The 13,722-nt window shown below is 49.6% G+C and overlaps 1 protein-coding gene across 6 annotated transcripts in view; it reads right to left on the reverse strand.

Annotated features, from left to right (window-relative positions):
• Positions 1-13,171, reverse strand: part of TOX2 (TOX high mobility group box family member 2) — a 155,541-nt gene extending 142,370 nt beyond the window's left edge. The window contains exon 1 of one of the 6 annotated variants that reach the window (XM_086331708.1): positions 12,903-13,171. In XM_086331708.1, coding sequence (XP_086187834.1) covers positions 12,903-13,001 — 99 coding nt within the window. In that variant the 5' untranslated portion in view covers positions 13,002-13,171. Of the gene's footprint in view, positions 1-11,568; positions 11,866-11,964; positions 12,126-12,902 lie in introns of those variants that run through there. The other 5 variants (XM_086331709.1, XM_086331707.1, XM_086331712.1 and 2 more) reach the window with 5 other exon arrangements.
• Positions 13,172-13,722: the final 551 nt, after the last annotated feature.

The raw sequence follows: 13,722 nt of genomic DNA on the forward strand, positions 1-13,722 counted from the left end.
CAGTGGGACAACAAAATTTATGCATGAGACTGACCCTGGGTTAGACTACTGAGGTAGACTCCTTTCCAACAAGTTTCTAAATCATTCCTACCAATTAGGCCCAACTTCGACATAAGCACGTTTTAATTAGCTCTAATGTGAAGGCATTCTACTACCAAATGCTGTTTGAAGCTGAAAACCAAGGCAGGAGGCCCAGCTGGGAATCCCCTGACCCCTAGAATAGACAGTGCCGAAACAGTTGAAACAAGGGGTGAGCTGGTCCACTCTTGCATCCCTGCAGAGGGAGGAAGCTCTACCTGGCACCACGGAGGCTGCAGGAGATAGGAGCGGGGAGGGCAGTCTGAACCCCAGCTCCGCCAGCCAGCTCCTCTGCTGCCTTCTGTAACGTGACTTCCTAGGACCTCAGTCTTCTCACCTCCACAGTGGGGATGTGTGTGTCTAGCACAGTTCTTACAAAGATTTAGTGAGATGATATAAGTAAGAGAGCCTGGCTGAGCCTGCAGTAAATGCTCAGAGAATAATTTGTGCTTATTTTGACCCTGCTTTTCTCCATAAAACAGCACAAACCTTAGAAATAAAAGTCAGTGAGACTGTGCTTTTTTTTTTCAAGATGGTGCATAGAACACATAATTTTACTCCCCTCTTCTAAACCCACTAGACTGGGGTTTTTTGGGTTTCAGTTCAACCCTCTTTCTCTTCAACTTCTTACTTTCCAGCACCCTCTCTATGTTTCTGATGCCCACTCCTTTCTTGTTTTCTTACCGACCCTTTTGGAGTTATTCAGCTTTCATCTATCTGAATTATGAATATATATGTGTGTATATGAATTATGAAAATCTGTGTTATATCTGTCTCCCCTTTTTTGTCATTCTAGTGGGGTTTAGAAGAGGAAAAGCTATTTTCTTAACTGAAACCCAGAAAATCCCAAAGAACAGGCAGCAAGGGCTGAAAGCCCTAAGAGACTTGACCTTTGTGTTAACCTATAGTCCTCTGCAAGGAGATCAAACCAGTCAACCCTAAAGGAAATCAACCCTGAATATTCATTAGAAGGACTGATGCTGAAGCTGAAACTCCAATACTCTGGCCACCTGATGCAAAGAGCTGACTCACTGGAAAAGACCCTGATGCTGGGAAAGATTGAGGGCAGGAGAAGGGGGCGAGAGGATGAGATGGTTGTATGGTATCACCAACTCAATGGACATGAGTTTGAGCAAGCTCTGGAAGTTGGCGATGGACAGGGAAGCCTGGCGTGCCACAGTCCACAGGGTCGCAAACAGTTGGACACACTTAGTGACTGAACAACAACAGTCCTCAGAGAAGCTGACTGTTGGCTTTCACCTAGGACCAAGCCAGGGAGAAGAACTCTAGAATTAAGCAAGAAATCTGTCTCAAGGATTCCCCCTTGCCATGGATGGGCATGATGCAGGAGGAACAAAGTGCACTAGTGCCCACGGGTGACTGCTGATAAGAGAAATAGAGGTCCCCACCCAGCTGCAAGTGAGCTTGCCCCATGCTCCAGCAGAAGTCCCCAGCTTCAAATGTCTACACACAGACCATACTCAAGGGCACCTAAAACCAACATTTGCATTGCCTACCTACATGCTCGTGGCTTTCACAGATGTTGAGGAAACTTTCAACCACAGGATAGATCAATCTAGAACCTTGTTTACAAATAAATGTCAACCAAGACTCACCAGGCATTTGTAGAAAATATCAGCATAAAAGAGGGACCAGGAAGTGAACCGAAGAGCTAGTCAACAAGAAAACAGAGTTAATGCAGCAAACAGAAAATGACTTTTTTGAACAACTGCATTATCGTCTTCAAAAAGATTCAAGATGTTCATATATCCATTTAGAAAAGGATGGGCTACTATAACATAAGATCAATCAAGAAACAATACAGTATTCTGGGAAATGAAAAAGTGATTACAGAAATAGAAATGGTGCTTATTAGAAGCATTGAACTAAAGAATGGTTATGCCTGGAAGTATACCCACTACACTTCACTCTATGATTAACCCTAGGGAGCAGGGCTGAGAGGGCAGGGAGAAAATGAAAGAGAATGAGAGGCTCTACTTTTTTTTAACTCTTAACATATTTCAGGGTATTTTATAGAGAATAAAAACAATTTTAAAAAAGAGAGAAAGGCGGGGAACTTTCCTGGTGGTCTAGTGGTTAGGAATCTGCCTTCTAATGCAGGGGATGCAAGTTCGATCCCTGGAATTAAGACCTTACAAGTCTCGAGACAACTAAGCCCGTGCTGTTACTACTGGGCCCACACACTGCAATGAAGAGCCCATGCACCTGAATGAAGACCCAGTGCAGCTAAAATTTTTAAAAAATAAAATAAAAAATAATATTGGCTTCCCTGGTGGCTCAGAAGGTGAAGCGTCTGCCTGCAATGTAGGAGACCCAGGTTCGATGCCTGGGTTGGGAAGATCTGCTGGAGAAGGAAAATGGCAACCCACTCTGGTACTCTTGCCTGGAAAATCCCATGGATGGAGAAGCCTGGCAGGCTATAGTCCATCAGGGTCACAAAGAGCTGGACATGACTGAGCAACTTCACTTTCACTTTTAAGACAAAGAGGGAAATGACAGAAGAATGAAATGAAATTGAGAGTGAATTAATGAGCAAAAGATGTCCCATGATATCCTAGATCATGCCTACAAGTGACCCAGGCATTTGCCTCTGAGCTTCTTGGTTACTCAGAGAAGATGAAAGATTGGTAAAGAGACCACCATGGCTGCTGACTTACACTGGGGCAGGACAAAGAGGTCTTGAAGAATGTGCCTCAGATGAGCCTCTATTTATAGTTTTTTTGAGTAATGAAAACTAATTTCATTTTGAGAATGAAAACTCTAATTCAAAAATATACATGCACTCCAATGTTCACAGAAGCATAATTTACAATTGCTAAGACATGGAGGCAACCTAAGTGTCCAACAAAAGACGAATGGATAAAGAAAATGTGATGTGTGTGTGTGTGTGTTTATATACATACATACATATATATAATATTACTCAGCCATAAAAAATGAAATATTGCCATTTGTAGCAACATGGACAGACTTAAAGAATAGTGAAGTAAGTGAAGTAAGTCAGACAGAGAAAAATAATATATGACATCACTTACATGTGGAATCTAAAAAATACTACAAATCAACTTATTTACAAAACAAAAACAGACTCACAGACATAGAAAATAAACTTATGATTAACAAAGGGGAAAGGAGAGGAGGGATAAACTAGGAGTATGCAATTAACAGATAGACGCTGCATGCACGCTAAGTCACTTCAGTCGTGTCTGACTCTTTGTGACCCTATGGACTCATAGCCCACCAGGTTCCTCTGTCCATGTATGGGATTCTCCAGGCAAGAATACTGAAGTGGGTTGCCATGCCCTCCTCCAGTGGATCTTCCTGACCCAGGGATCGAACCTGCAACTATTACATCTCCTGAATTGGCAGGTGAGTTCTTTACCACTAGCGCCACCTGGGAAGCCCAAGAGATGAACACTACCACACATAAAATAAACCACAAGGATTTACTGTATAGCACAGGGGACTGTATTCAGTGTCTTGTAACCTATAATGGGAAAGAACCTGAAAAAAAAATACATATATGATGACTAAATCACTTTGTTGCACACCTGAAACTAACACAATATTGTAAACCAACTACACTGCAATAAAAAGGGAAAGAGGATGCCAGATCCATATAAGTGAATGCTGTGAAAGTGCTGCACTCAATATGCCAGCAAATTTGGAAAACTCAGCAGTGGCCACAGGACTGGAAAAGGTCAGTTTTCATTTCAATCCCAAAGAAAGGCAATGCCAAAGAATGCTCAAACTACCGCACAATTGCACTCATCTCACACGCTAGTAAAGTAATGCTCAAAATTCTCCAAGCCAGGCTTCAGCAATATGTGAACCGTGAACTTCCTGATGTTCAAGCTGGTTTTAGAAAAGGCAGAGGAACCAGAGATCAAATTGCCAACATCCGCTGGATCATGGAAAAAGCAAGAGAGTTCCAGAAAAACATCTATTTCTGCTTTATTGACTATGCCAAAGCCTTTGACTGTGTGGATCACAATAAACTGTGGAAAATTCTGAAAGATATGGGAATACCAGACCACCTGATCTGCCTCTTGAGAAATTTGTATGCAGGTCAGGAAGCAACAGTTAGAACTGGACATGGAACAACAGACTGGTTCCAAGTAGGAAAAAGAGTACGTCAGGGCTGTATATTGTCACCCTGTTCATTTAACTTATATGCAGAGTACATCATGAGAAACGCTGGACTGGAAGAAACACAAACTGGAATCAAGATTGCCGGGAGAAATATCAATAACCTCAGACATGCAGATGACACCACCCTTAAAAGCCTCTTGATGAAAGTGAAAGTGGAAAGTGACAAAGTTGGCCTAAAGCTCAACAATCAGAAAACAAAGATCATGGCATCTGGTCCCATCACTTCATGGGAAATAGATGGGGAAACAGTGGAAACAGTGTCAGACTTTATTTTTTGGGGCTCCAAAATCACTGCAGATGGTGACTGCAGCCATGAAATTAAAAGACGCTTACTCCTTGGAAGGAAAGTTATGACCAACCTAGATAGCATATTCAAAAGCAGAGACATTACTTTGCCAACAAAGGTTCGTCTAGTCAAGGCTATGGTTTTTCCTGTGGTCATGTATGGATGTGAGAGTTGGACTGTGAAGAATGCTGAGCACCGAAGAATTGATGCTTTTGAACTGTGGTGTTGGAGAAGACTCTTGAGAGTCCCTTGGACTGCAAGGAGATCCAACCAGTCCATTCTGAAGATCAGCCCTGGGTGTTCTTTGGAAGGAATGATGCTAAAGCTGAAACTCCAGTACTTTGGCCACCTCATGCGAAGAGTTGACTCATTGGAAAAGACCCTGATGCTGGGAGGGATTGGGGGCAGGAGGAGAAGGGGACGACAGAGGATGAGATGGCTGGATGGCATCACTGACTCGATGGACGTGAGTCTGAGTGAACTCCAGGAGTTGGTGATGGACAGGGAGGCCTGGCGTGCTGCGATTCATGGGGTCGCAAAGAGTCGGACACGACTGAGCGACTGATCTGATCTCTGATAATAATATTAAACCCTCTACCAAAAACAAACAAAAATTTTCCTACAGCAGAAGACCTAGAGACGGTCACCAACAATGGTCTGGATCCAGCAACAACGAATATTTCATACTCTGAACAATAACTGTGGCGGCCCCGCATCTTTCCACCTAAAACCTAAGCAGCTCGAATTCAACCCTCTGTATAATGACCCCTACTGGTATTCCTCTCTCCTGCAGGCCGGTAACCCCAACTTAGGCTGACAGTATCCCCAAACTACCTTGCAAGAGCTGCCCCTCTGCCTAGAAGGTCTTCCCACCACTCTGCATGCACCCCACATAGCCCGCTTGGTGTTTCTTGTAAGACTCTGCTGTTTGAAGCCTACTCATACCTCTGACACTATCATTTCCCCAGACAGTTATATAGTTGTGACTCTGCATTTTGAGCTAAAATATTACAGATCCACATGGTCTTTCATCTAGGAAAGCCAAGTTTCCTATTGAGTCACTGAGCCTTCAGGACAGGTCTGAATCCCCTAGCACACAGTAGGCACTCAAGAAAACTTGTTGAGCATCAGCAAAACCCAGCAGAAAATCCAGCCTTGTAAAACCACAACGCTGTTGCTCCTTCTTGCAGACACCAGAAACAGCAACTGTACAGGAGGAAATTTAAGCCTCAGGATAATTGATCAAAATTTATTATCTTGTGTTATACAACATGTTTTCACTAAGTTATAAAATTACAATTTACCACAACTCATTAAGTTAATAATGACTTACCATATGTTTTTCCTGCTGCTCCCAAACCATGCTGAAACATCACTACCGTAGGTTTTTGGTCCATGTAAACAAATAAAAAAAGATAATGGCCAACCATGTGGATAAAGGATTTGCTGACAGGGAGACACAGGACTAAAATACCAGACAGAAAGCGTGAACCTCAATCTCTGCCACTCTCATCACCATCATCTCCTAGTTTACCTGCACCACTTTCCAGATCAGTGGTTCTCAAACAGGGGTGATTTTGCTCCCCACACCCCAGGGAACACTTAGCAAAGTCTGGAAATATTTTTGATTGTCATGACTCAAGGGGAGGTGCTACTGGCATCAATTGGTAGTGGCCAAGAATGCTGCTCCACATTCTATTATGCATGAACAACCCCCACAACAAGGAATTGTCAGGTCCAAAATGTCAATATTGCTGAGGATGGGAAACACTGTTCTAGATTACAGGGAACTTCCATATCCGTTACTTTAATCTGAGCCTCATAGCAACAATATGAGGAAGGCATTATGCCTCCATTGTACAGATGGAAAAAACTGAGACTTGGAGAGGTTAAATGATGTGCACAGGTCACCAGCCCTCGCCAGTGAACCACGCAGCTGCAATTTGTACTGGTCTTCTCTGCGTCCAAAACCCACCTTCCCTCCCACAAAGATTCAAGAAGGAAGAAAAAAAAAAAGACGCAAAGGAAGTGCACAGCCCTTGTCCCTCCATAATGCTGTGCAGAGATCGCTTCAAACCGGAGGCCCGGGAAAATCAGATCTAGAGACTATGACACGAAAAGATCTCACGTTAGGAAGACCCTTCCCCCAGCAGCCTGCGCTGAAACTAGATTCCTCTTGCATTTTAACTTTCAATTGTGCTGCTCTTTGTGAATAGAAATGAAAGCATTTCCTGCTGGTGCTGAGTGCCTTACAAGCAGGATTTCTAGTCCTCAAGGCAACCTTATGGGGGTTGGGGCGGGGGGTGGTGGGGGGTAAGTATTGATGTGCCCATTTTCCAGATAAGGAGACTGAGGCACAGGGAGGTAAAATAACTTGCCTGCATTGAGGATCAAAGCCAAGTCTGCTGGGTTACAGAATTTACGCTGCCTTTCTAACCTGAGACCAGCACTGGGAAATTAGAGGAGCAAAATAAATGCCCTACAGAACCACATGGGGCTGGCAGCTATGCCACCCGGGGATCCTTGGGATAAGGGTAAGGCTCTTCCCAGCTTATTGGCTGCTCTCCATGCTGGGCTCAGTCCCCCGGGCCTACGCAGGGAAGCTCTTCTAGGAATGTCAGGTCAGCCAAAAGACTCTTGGCCTCTGCCGTACCCTGAACACCAGGCGCTCACTACAAAAGTCTTCAGATTATAAGAGCCAAACAGATGCTAAGTTCTTCAAGCCACAGGGAACAACAGGCCAGCTCTGAATTCATTCATTCAGCAAATATTTACCTAGCACCTATGTGCCAGGAAACACAAAAGTAAAGGGAGACAGAGACGGTGGTACCTACCTACTGAAGTATATGAGAGCCCATCTCTTCCAAAAGCATAATCCTCTACAGTTATAAAGGACATGTTTATAGTTTACAGTTTATAGTTTACAGTTACCACACTCTTCAGTTATAAAGACATGCCCAGACTTTATTTCATTATATTTCCACACCACAGCCCCCTATCTCACAAGGCTAAGGGTCACTAATTTGCTCTCCTTTTTGCACAGAGGGGAACACAGGCCCAGGGTATGGCATTTTCATGCTCAAGGTCATCCAGTAGACTGGGGACAGCTGTGCCAGACCTGGGCTGCTGCTCCTGACATCGGTAAGGTATAGAAGTGTGGTGCTGTGGAATCTTTGGGACAGGCTGGGGGAGGACATCCTATACAGAACATCTTATAGAGGACATCCTATAGAGAACATCCTTGGACAGAAAGTGAAAAAGCCTCCTAACAGAAACACAGGTGCCCTTCCAGAGTTCCCCCAGGACCAGCCAGCCCAGGGCTCCTCCCCCAGGGACCTGCCCACAGCCACCAGTGTCCCAGGAGAAAGATGCCGTGGGGACCTCACCTACCAGGGATGCTGAGCAGGCCTCTCCAATCTCAAGTCTGGGTGAAGGTGGGACCAGCCCCTCCCACTTCGTGGATTTTCGTCACAAGGAGCCACCAATCATGCACTACCCAAGCTTGTCTAGATCGCATCCAGGGACAAGATGCCGTGCCCAGAACTGTGGGGGTGGAGAGTTGAATCATTCACCCACCAGCACAATTTCCTGAGTAATTATCGGTCAGGCACTGTGCCAGGTGCTGGGCATGGTTCCTGCCTGGTGGGAGCCCACAAAGCCCTGTATACAAACAACCGAACCACTGCTGCATAACATGTGGTCTCCGGAGTGGCAGCGGCAGGACTGGGAGCTCGTCAGACACACAGACCCTCAGGACCCCAGCACAAATTAGCTGAATCAGAATCTCAGGGCAGGAAGGGGTGCCCCGGAACCTGTGTTTCAAATCTTTCCAGATGATTGCTATTGTGTACATGAATTTGAGAACTCCTGGTCTAGACCACAAGGTCTTCCCCAACCTCACTACTTAAAACGGCAAACCAGTCCCTGGACCTGACACCCCTAACTCTCTTCCCTGCTTCCTTTTTCTCCATAGTTGTACTGATGGCATCGGTCACAATACCATAACGATCTCATCCATATATTTATGACTTCCCATGCTGATACATAAGCTCCAGAGGGAAGCAATTTGAGTCACTTTGTTTCACTTCTATTGCCAAGTACAGTGCCTAGCACAAACATGTGCTCGGTAACTGTTGACTGAATGATGGATGGCAGAACATGCCAAAACCCATGCAGTAACCAGTTCTTGGGGGGATGCCTGGAAAAAGACAGAAGGTTACTGACCATGGAGCACTGCATGGAGAAAGTGGTACCCAAGTTGGCCCTGAAGGATGTTTGAAACAGGGATGAAGGATATGTGGAACACAGAGATGCTAAGCCTCTCACTGGAATAGGTCCCAAGTGGTTGATACCATTACTATCTAACTACTAGCCAGTATGTGCCAAGAACTTTTATACCCTATATTAACTCAATTAACTCTCCTGAACCTCAGAAGTAGACAGTGATGTCCTTAAGAGGACACTGAGGCTCAAAGATATTAAATAATTTGCCCCACTCACAGAAAACTTGTATAAGGATGTTCACAGCAGCTTTATTTATAACAGCCCCAACATGGAAACAAACACAAATGTCCATCGGCAGGTGAACAAATAAACCAACACAATGTCATATTACTAAGCAATAAAATAGAACAAATTAGGGATAAATACATGAATGAATCTTAAGGACACTTCATTGAGCAAAATGAACCCAGATGCAAAAATGTATATGCTTCATATGAAGTTCTAGGACTTAAACTGACTTAGTACACATACACTGAATTTAAATAAACCACTGATAATAGAAATCAGGTAAGTAATTTCCTCCAGACGTAGTGGTATTGACTGGAAAGAAGCATGAGGGAACTTTCTGGGGTGACAGAATGTTCTATATCTGGATTGGGATAGGGGTCACAAGGGTGGTTATATTTGTCAAAACTCATGGAACAGTACACTTCAAATTTCCATTTTATTGCATGTAAATCATACCTCAATGAGCTAAAATCATTTGCCCTAGGTCACAAAGACACAAGTCGCGATTTGAATCCAGATTTGTTCAATGCCACTGGCCAGTTTCCACTAGTCTGCCGTAGTTGAGCGGGGAGCCCCAGACAATGCGCTCATCCTGCTAAACCACCTTGCCAAAACCCAAATAAAGGGACTTCATAGTTACCCTAGAAGGATATCATAACTTCTAACTCCCAAACCATGACAGAGACCTGTGGGGAATGCCAGTCAAGCATCAAACTGGGAGTCCAGGAACTTGGGTTCAGGCCTCCGCTGTGTTCTTCATTTGCTGTGTAACCTGTGAGTGTACTACTCCATGACTCAGTTTCCCCTTGTGTGAAGGAAGAAGGAGGGGATCAGCTGTTCCCCGTAGGGAGACACATATAGAGCTACAAGGCCACAAATCCCTATGCTCAACCAGGCAGCATCACTACATGAAATAAGTAATGTGCCTGTTTCATATCTTATAAGCTATTTTTCAAATGTATGCTAATACTATTGTGATTAATAAAATAAACATCTATTTCAAAGCAAAAATGAAACCATAGCAGCTTTGTCACTGTGCATTTTCTCAAACAAAAGATACCAAAAGAACAGCCACTGCTCATGACTTTGGTTTAAAGAGGCTGGAATCTCTATGTTAGAGGGTTACTAAGGGGACAGTCACCAAGGGCCTTCCAGGTCAACTGCCCCATGGTTGTCCAGCATCACTTGGCAAAGGCTTGTCCTTGTGTTTCTCAGGTTTGGGTCCTTGTTGGAACCTGGCTCTTATCTAGACTCCAGTGACCAAGCCCCCAACGTGTGGGTCACGTCCTGGCTGTGCACCCCAGTCTATAGATCCCAATTGTGGTCATGGTTGCATCTTGGGTGTGTCTCCCCTCCAGTCTGGAGAGTGACCAGGATCTCCCCAATCCCTCCTTGCTGTACCAAGAAGCCTGGTAGAACAAGGGGCATCAGTTCCTTGGTACAACTTGCACCACCACCCCCAACCACTAGCACTGAAGGCGAGTGCCCATTGGTGATCTGCTACCAACAGGCTTCTGACTCGTCCCTCCCTGAGCCAAGTGACATCCTCTGTCTCCCCCTGCCCCCAGGCTGCAGGATTGAGAAGCATTTCCCAAGTAGAAAGTCAGATCTGGTTTTCACCTACCCTAGTGATCCAACCGCCACCCTCCTCCTACCTGGACACACCCTGAGCTCTGGGCTAGGGGTCGGGAGATCGCAGACAGAAACCAGTATCACCAGCTTCTCCTTCCCTGACTGGTTTCCTCCCACCAGGGTTTCACACTGGATCTTGGTGCTGAGTCAGAGCTTTACAGAACATCAGAATAAAGCAGGGGCCTCGGCTGAATGCCACCTCCCAAAGGCCCCCTTAGGAGACCACCCCACTCTAAAGGGGTTTACAGAAACATCACCCTGCAAAGGAGCACTGCAGGCGAGGGGCACCCATCTAACCAGACTTTGAGGCACACATCCCCAGACTCACCCATGCCCCCAGACCAGAGGCTGGAACCTTGCCAACTTCATATTTTAAAAAATAACAAAGCCAAGGGCAGCAGATAGACAATTGCCACCCCCCCCCCACACACACACATCCAACTGTCTTCTGCTTCCTAAAGATTCCACTTACTACTTCTCATCAATTTTCCCTCCATCAGATGGAAGCGGCCAGAAAACTGGCCTTCTCTTGAAGACACCATCCTCCTCTTTTGCTTCTAACTTTGCCAGTCACTGGACCAAAGATAAATCGCCCCATCCTCCGCGCGATCTCATTTACCGCCCGTCCCCGCCCCAGGTCTGGGGGCCCCGGACCCCACCCCATGCTCCAGGGGAGCTGCGCAGGGCTCTCTGCCCCCAGACTCCAGAAGCCGCTCCCCAAGGCCTGAGGACGCAGCCAGAGAGGCTCAGCCGGGGCGGCCCCCAGGTTCCGCGCGGGGACGTCCCCTCCCCGCAGCATCCCCATAGCAAGAAGCTTGATGAAGAGCCTGCGGGGTGCGGTTAAAACCCCGGAGGGGCGCCGACCCAGCCACCGGACTGGCACTCACCACGCAGCGCCACGGAGCCCGCGCGTCTGCGCCTTGGCCCCGGGGAAACCCACGCGCGCCTTTCAATCCGGGCTCCGAGTGACGAAAAGCCGCGCTCGGCTCCGGCCGGCCCGGGACCGACGAACCGACTAGCGGACGCACTGACTGTCCAGCTTCCTAACTTAAGTTTGAAAGTTCCCTCCCGGGCGAAAGAAGAGTCTCGGACTGCGGCGCTGCCCCGCAGGGTCCGGGGCTGGGCTGGCAGCGCGGAGCAGGGTCGGACGCCGCCCGTCCCGGCTTTCAGAAGCGCGAGCTCTCATCGCGCCCGTGCCGGGCAGCGCGGCGGGGACTTGGCTCCAGGTAGGACCTGGTCGCGGGAAGGGGTGGCGATCTCGGGAAAGAAGGGGCTCCCCTCACCACAACTCCAGTCGGGAGAGCGCCCGCTCGCCGTTCCGGGGAGGGGAAAGGCCTCGATGGGCCATTGCCAGCTCGGAATCCGAGGCTCCGCCGGATTTACCGATTCGTAAACGGCCCAATTCGTGCGCTTCGGCGGCAAGAAGTTAAAAACCCCGACGCGCGGGTGTGGATGGCCGGGCGCGGGGTAGAGGGGGCGGGATGCTGCTGCCCCTGGGTGTGACCGCGCGTGACTGGGTGACTGTCAGGGCGATTCATGTGCCTGAGGTTCACCGTCCACGGGGTGGGTGGCTGTGGGTGACAGCGTGCGACTGTGGAAGTCACTGGGAGCGCGGGCGAGTGACTGTCGGAGCGACTTCTTTGTGTGCTTGTCCCGAGTTGTGGCTGCGTGTGGCGGCGTGGGGGCACGGGACGCGGTGTGCGGCGGCGTCGCGTGAGAACGGTGACTTGTGCGTGGCGGGGTGACAGTGCAGGTGGGCGCGTGACTGCGTGTGATTGTGTACGGATGAGGGTGACCTGTGCAGGACGGTAGTGTGAGCAGGTGCATGGCTGGGCGAGAGTGGGTCACTGCGCGTCGGCTCGTGAATGCAGGCGAGGCCGTCAGGGGGGACGTGGTGAGTGTGTCACTGTGACTTCGTGTGAGCAACTGTCGGCTGACTTCTGCCTGTGATCCCAACAACTCCGGGCGTTGAGTGTCACCACCAAGGGGATCGGCGTGAGCGGCGTGTGTGCCCGTCGGCAGGGCTGGGGGGGGGGGGGTGCGTGTGCCCGCGCGTCCGCACCGCCGGCATCTCCCCGCGCGTGTCCCCGAGAGCGCCCGTGTCCCGAGCCGCCAGGTGACCGCTGCCCGCGCGCTCCAGCCCGGGACGCTCCGGCGCGGCGCGGGGTCCGAAGGCGCGGGCAGGCCCCGCCCGCCGGGCCCCCACCCCGCCCCCGCCTACCTTGCCGCAGTGGTAATAGTCCAGGGGCGCCAGGCCGGCCGGCTCGGCCCCAGGCCGCGCGCCCACCGCGGGCGCCGAGGGGTACAGGCGGACGTCCATGGCGGGCGCGGCGGCGGCGGCGGCGGCTCCCGCGGGCAGTGCCTGGGCGGGCGGCGGGTGGGAGCCAGTGTGCGAGCGGGTGTGTGAGCGCGGGGGGCGGGCCGGGGGCGGCGCCCGGCGGAGCGCCCCGCCCCCGCCCGCCCGCCCGCCCGCCAGCGCGCGCTATTGTTCCGGCCGCGGGCGCAGCGGAGGGCCGGGGGCCTGGGCCCCGGGGGAAGATCGCTCCCGCGGTCCGGGCAGACGCCGGGTCCCCGGCCCGGCTCGCCGCCCCCGCGGGTCCCGGAGGGTTGCGCGCCCGTCCAGACGGCCCTTTCCCGTCCCGCCCTCCGCCACCAAGGGTGAGGGGAGGGAGAAAGCCGTACTACACCCTTCCCCAGTAGTGGGACTCTCCCCGCCCTAGATATCAGGGCGTTGCTGAGCCCTGAAGGTGGCAGAAGAGAAGGAACACTTTCGGAGATGGATGCTGCGTTACCCGGCGCTGCCCAGAGCCCGAGGCCGGCCGATCGTAGGATGTCCCCGCTCCCGGTCCCACTGATCTGAATCATTGAGAGAGTGGCCCTGAGCGGGGTGGGGGGCTGCTGCTTAAATTCTCACTTTACAGATGAGGAAACTGAGGCAAGGACTTGTGGGATCGGTGATGGAGTGGGCTCCGCGGTACCCAGAGGATCCAGGACTGAAGCCACCTGGAGGAGTCTAAAGCATCCTTTAATGACAGAGAGAG

This window comes from Bos grunniens, chromosome 13 (genome assembly GCF_055505025.1).
Source record: "Bos grunniens cultivar Pamir isolate PY7600 chromosome 13, Bosgru_T2T1.0, whole genome shotgun sequence".
Lineage (NCBI taxonomy): Eukaryota > Metazoa > Chordata > Mammalia > Artiodactyla > Bovidae > Bos > Bos grunniens.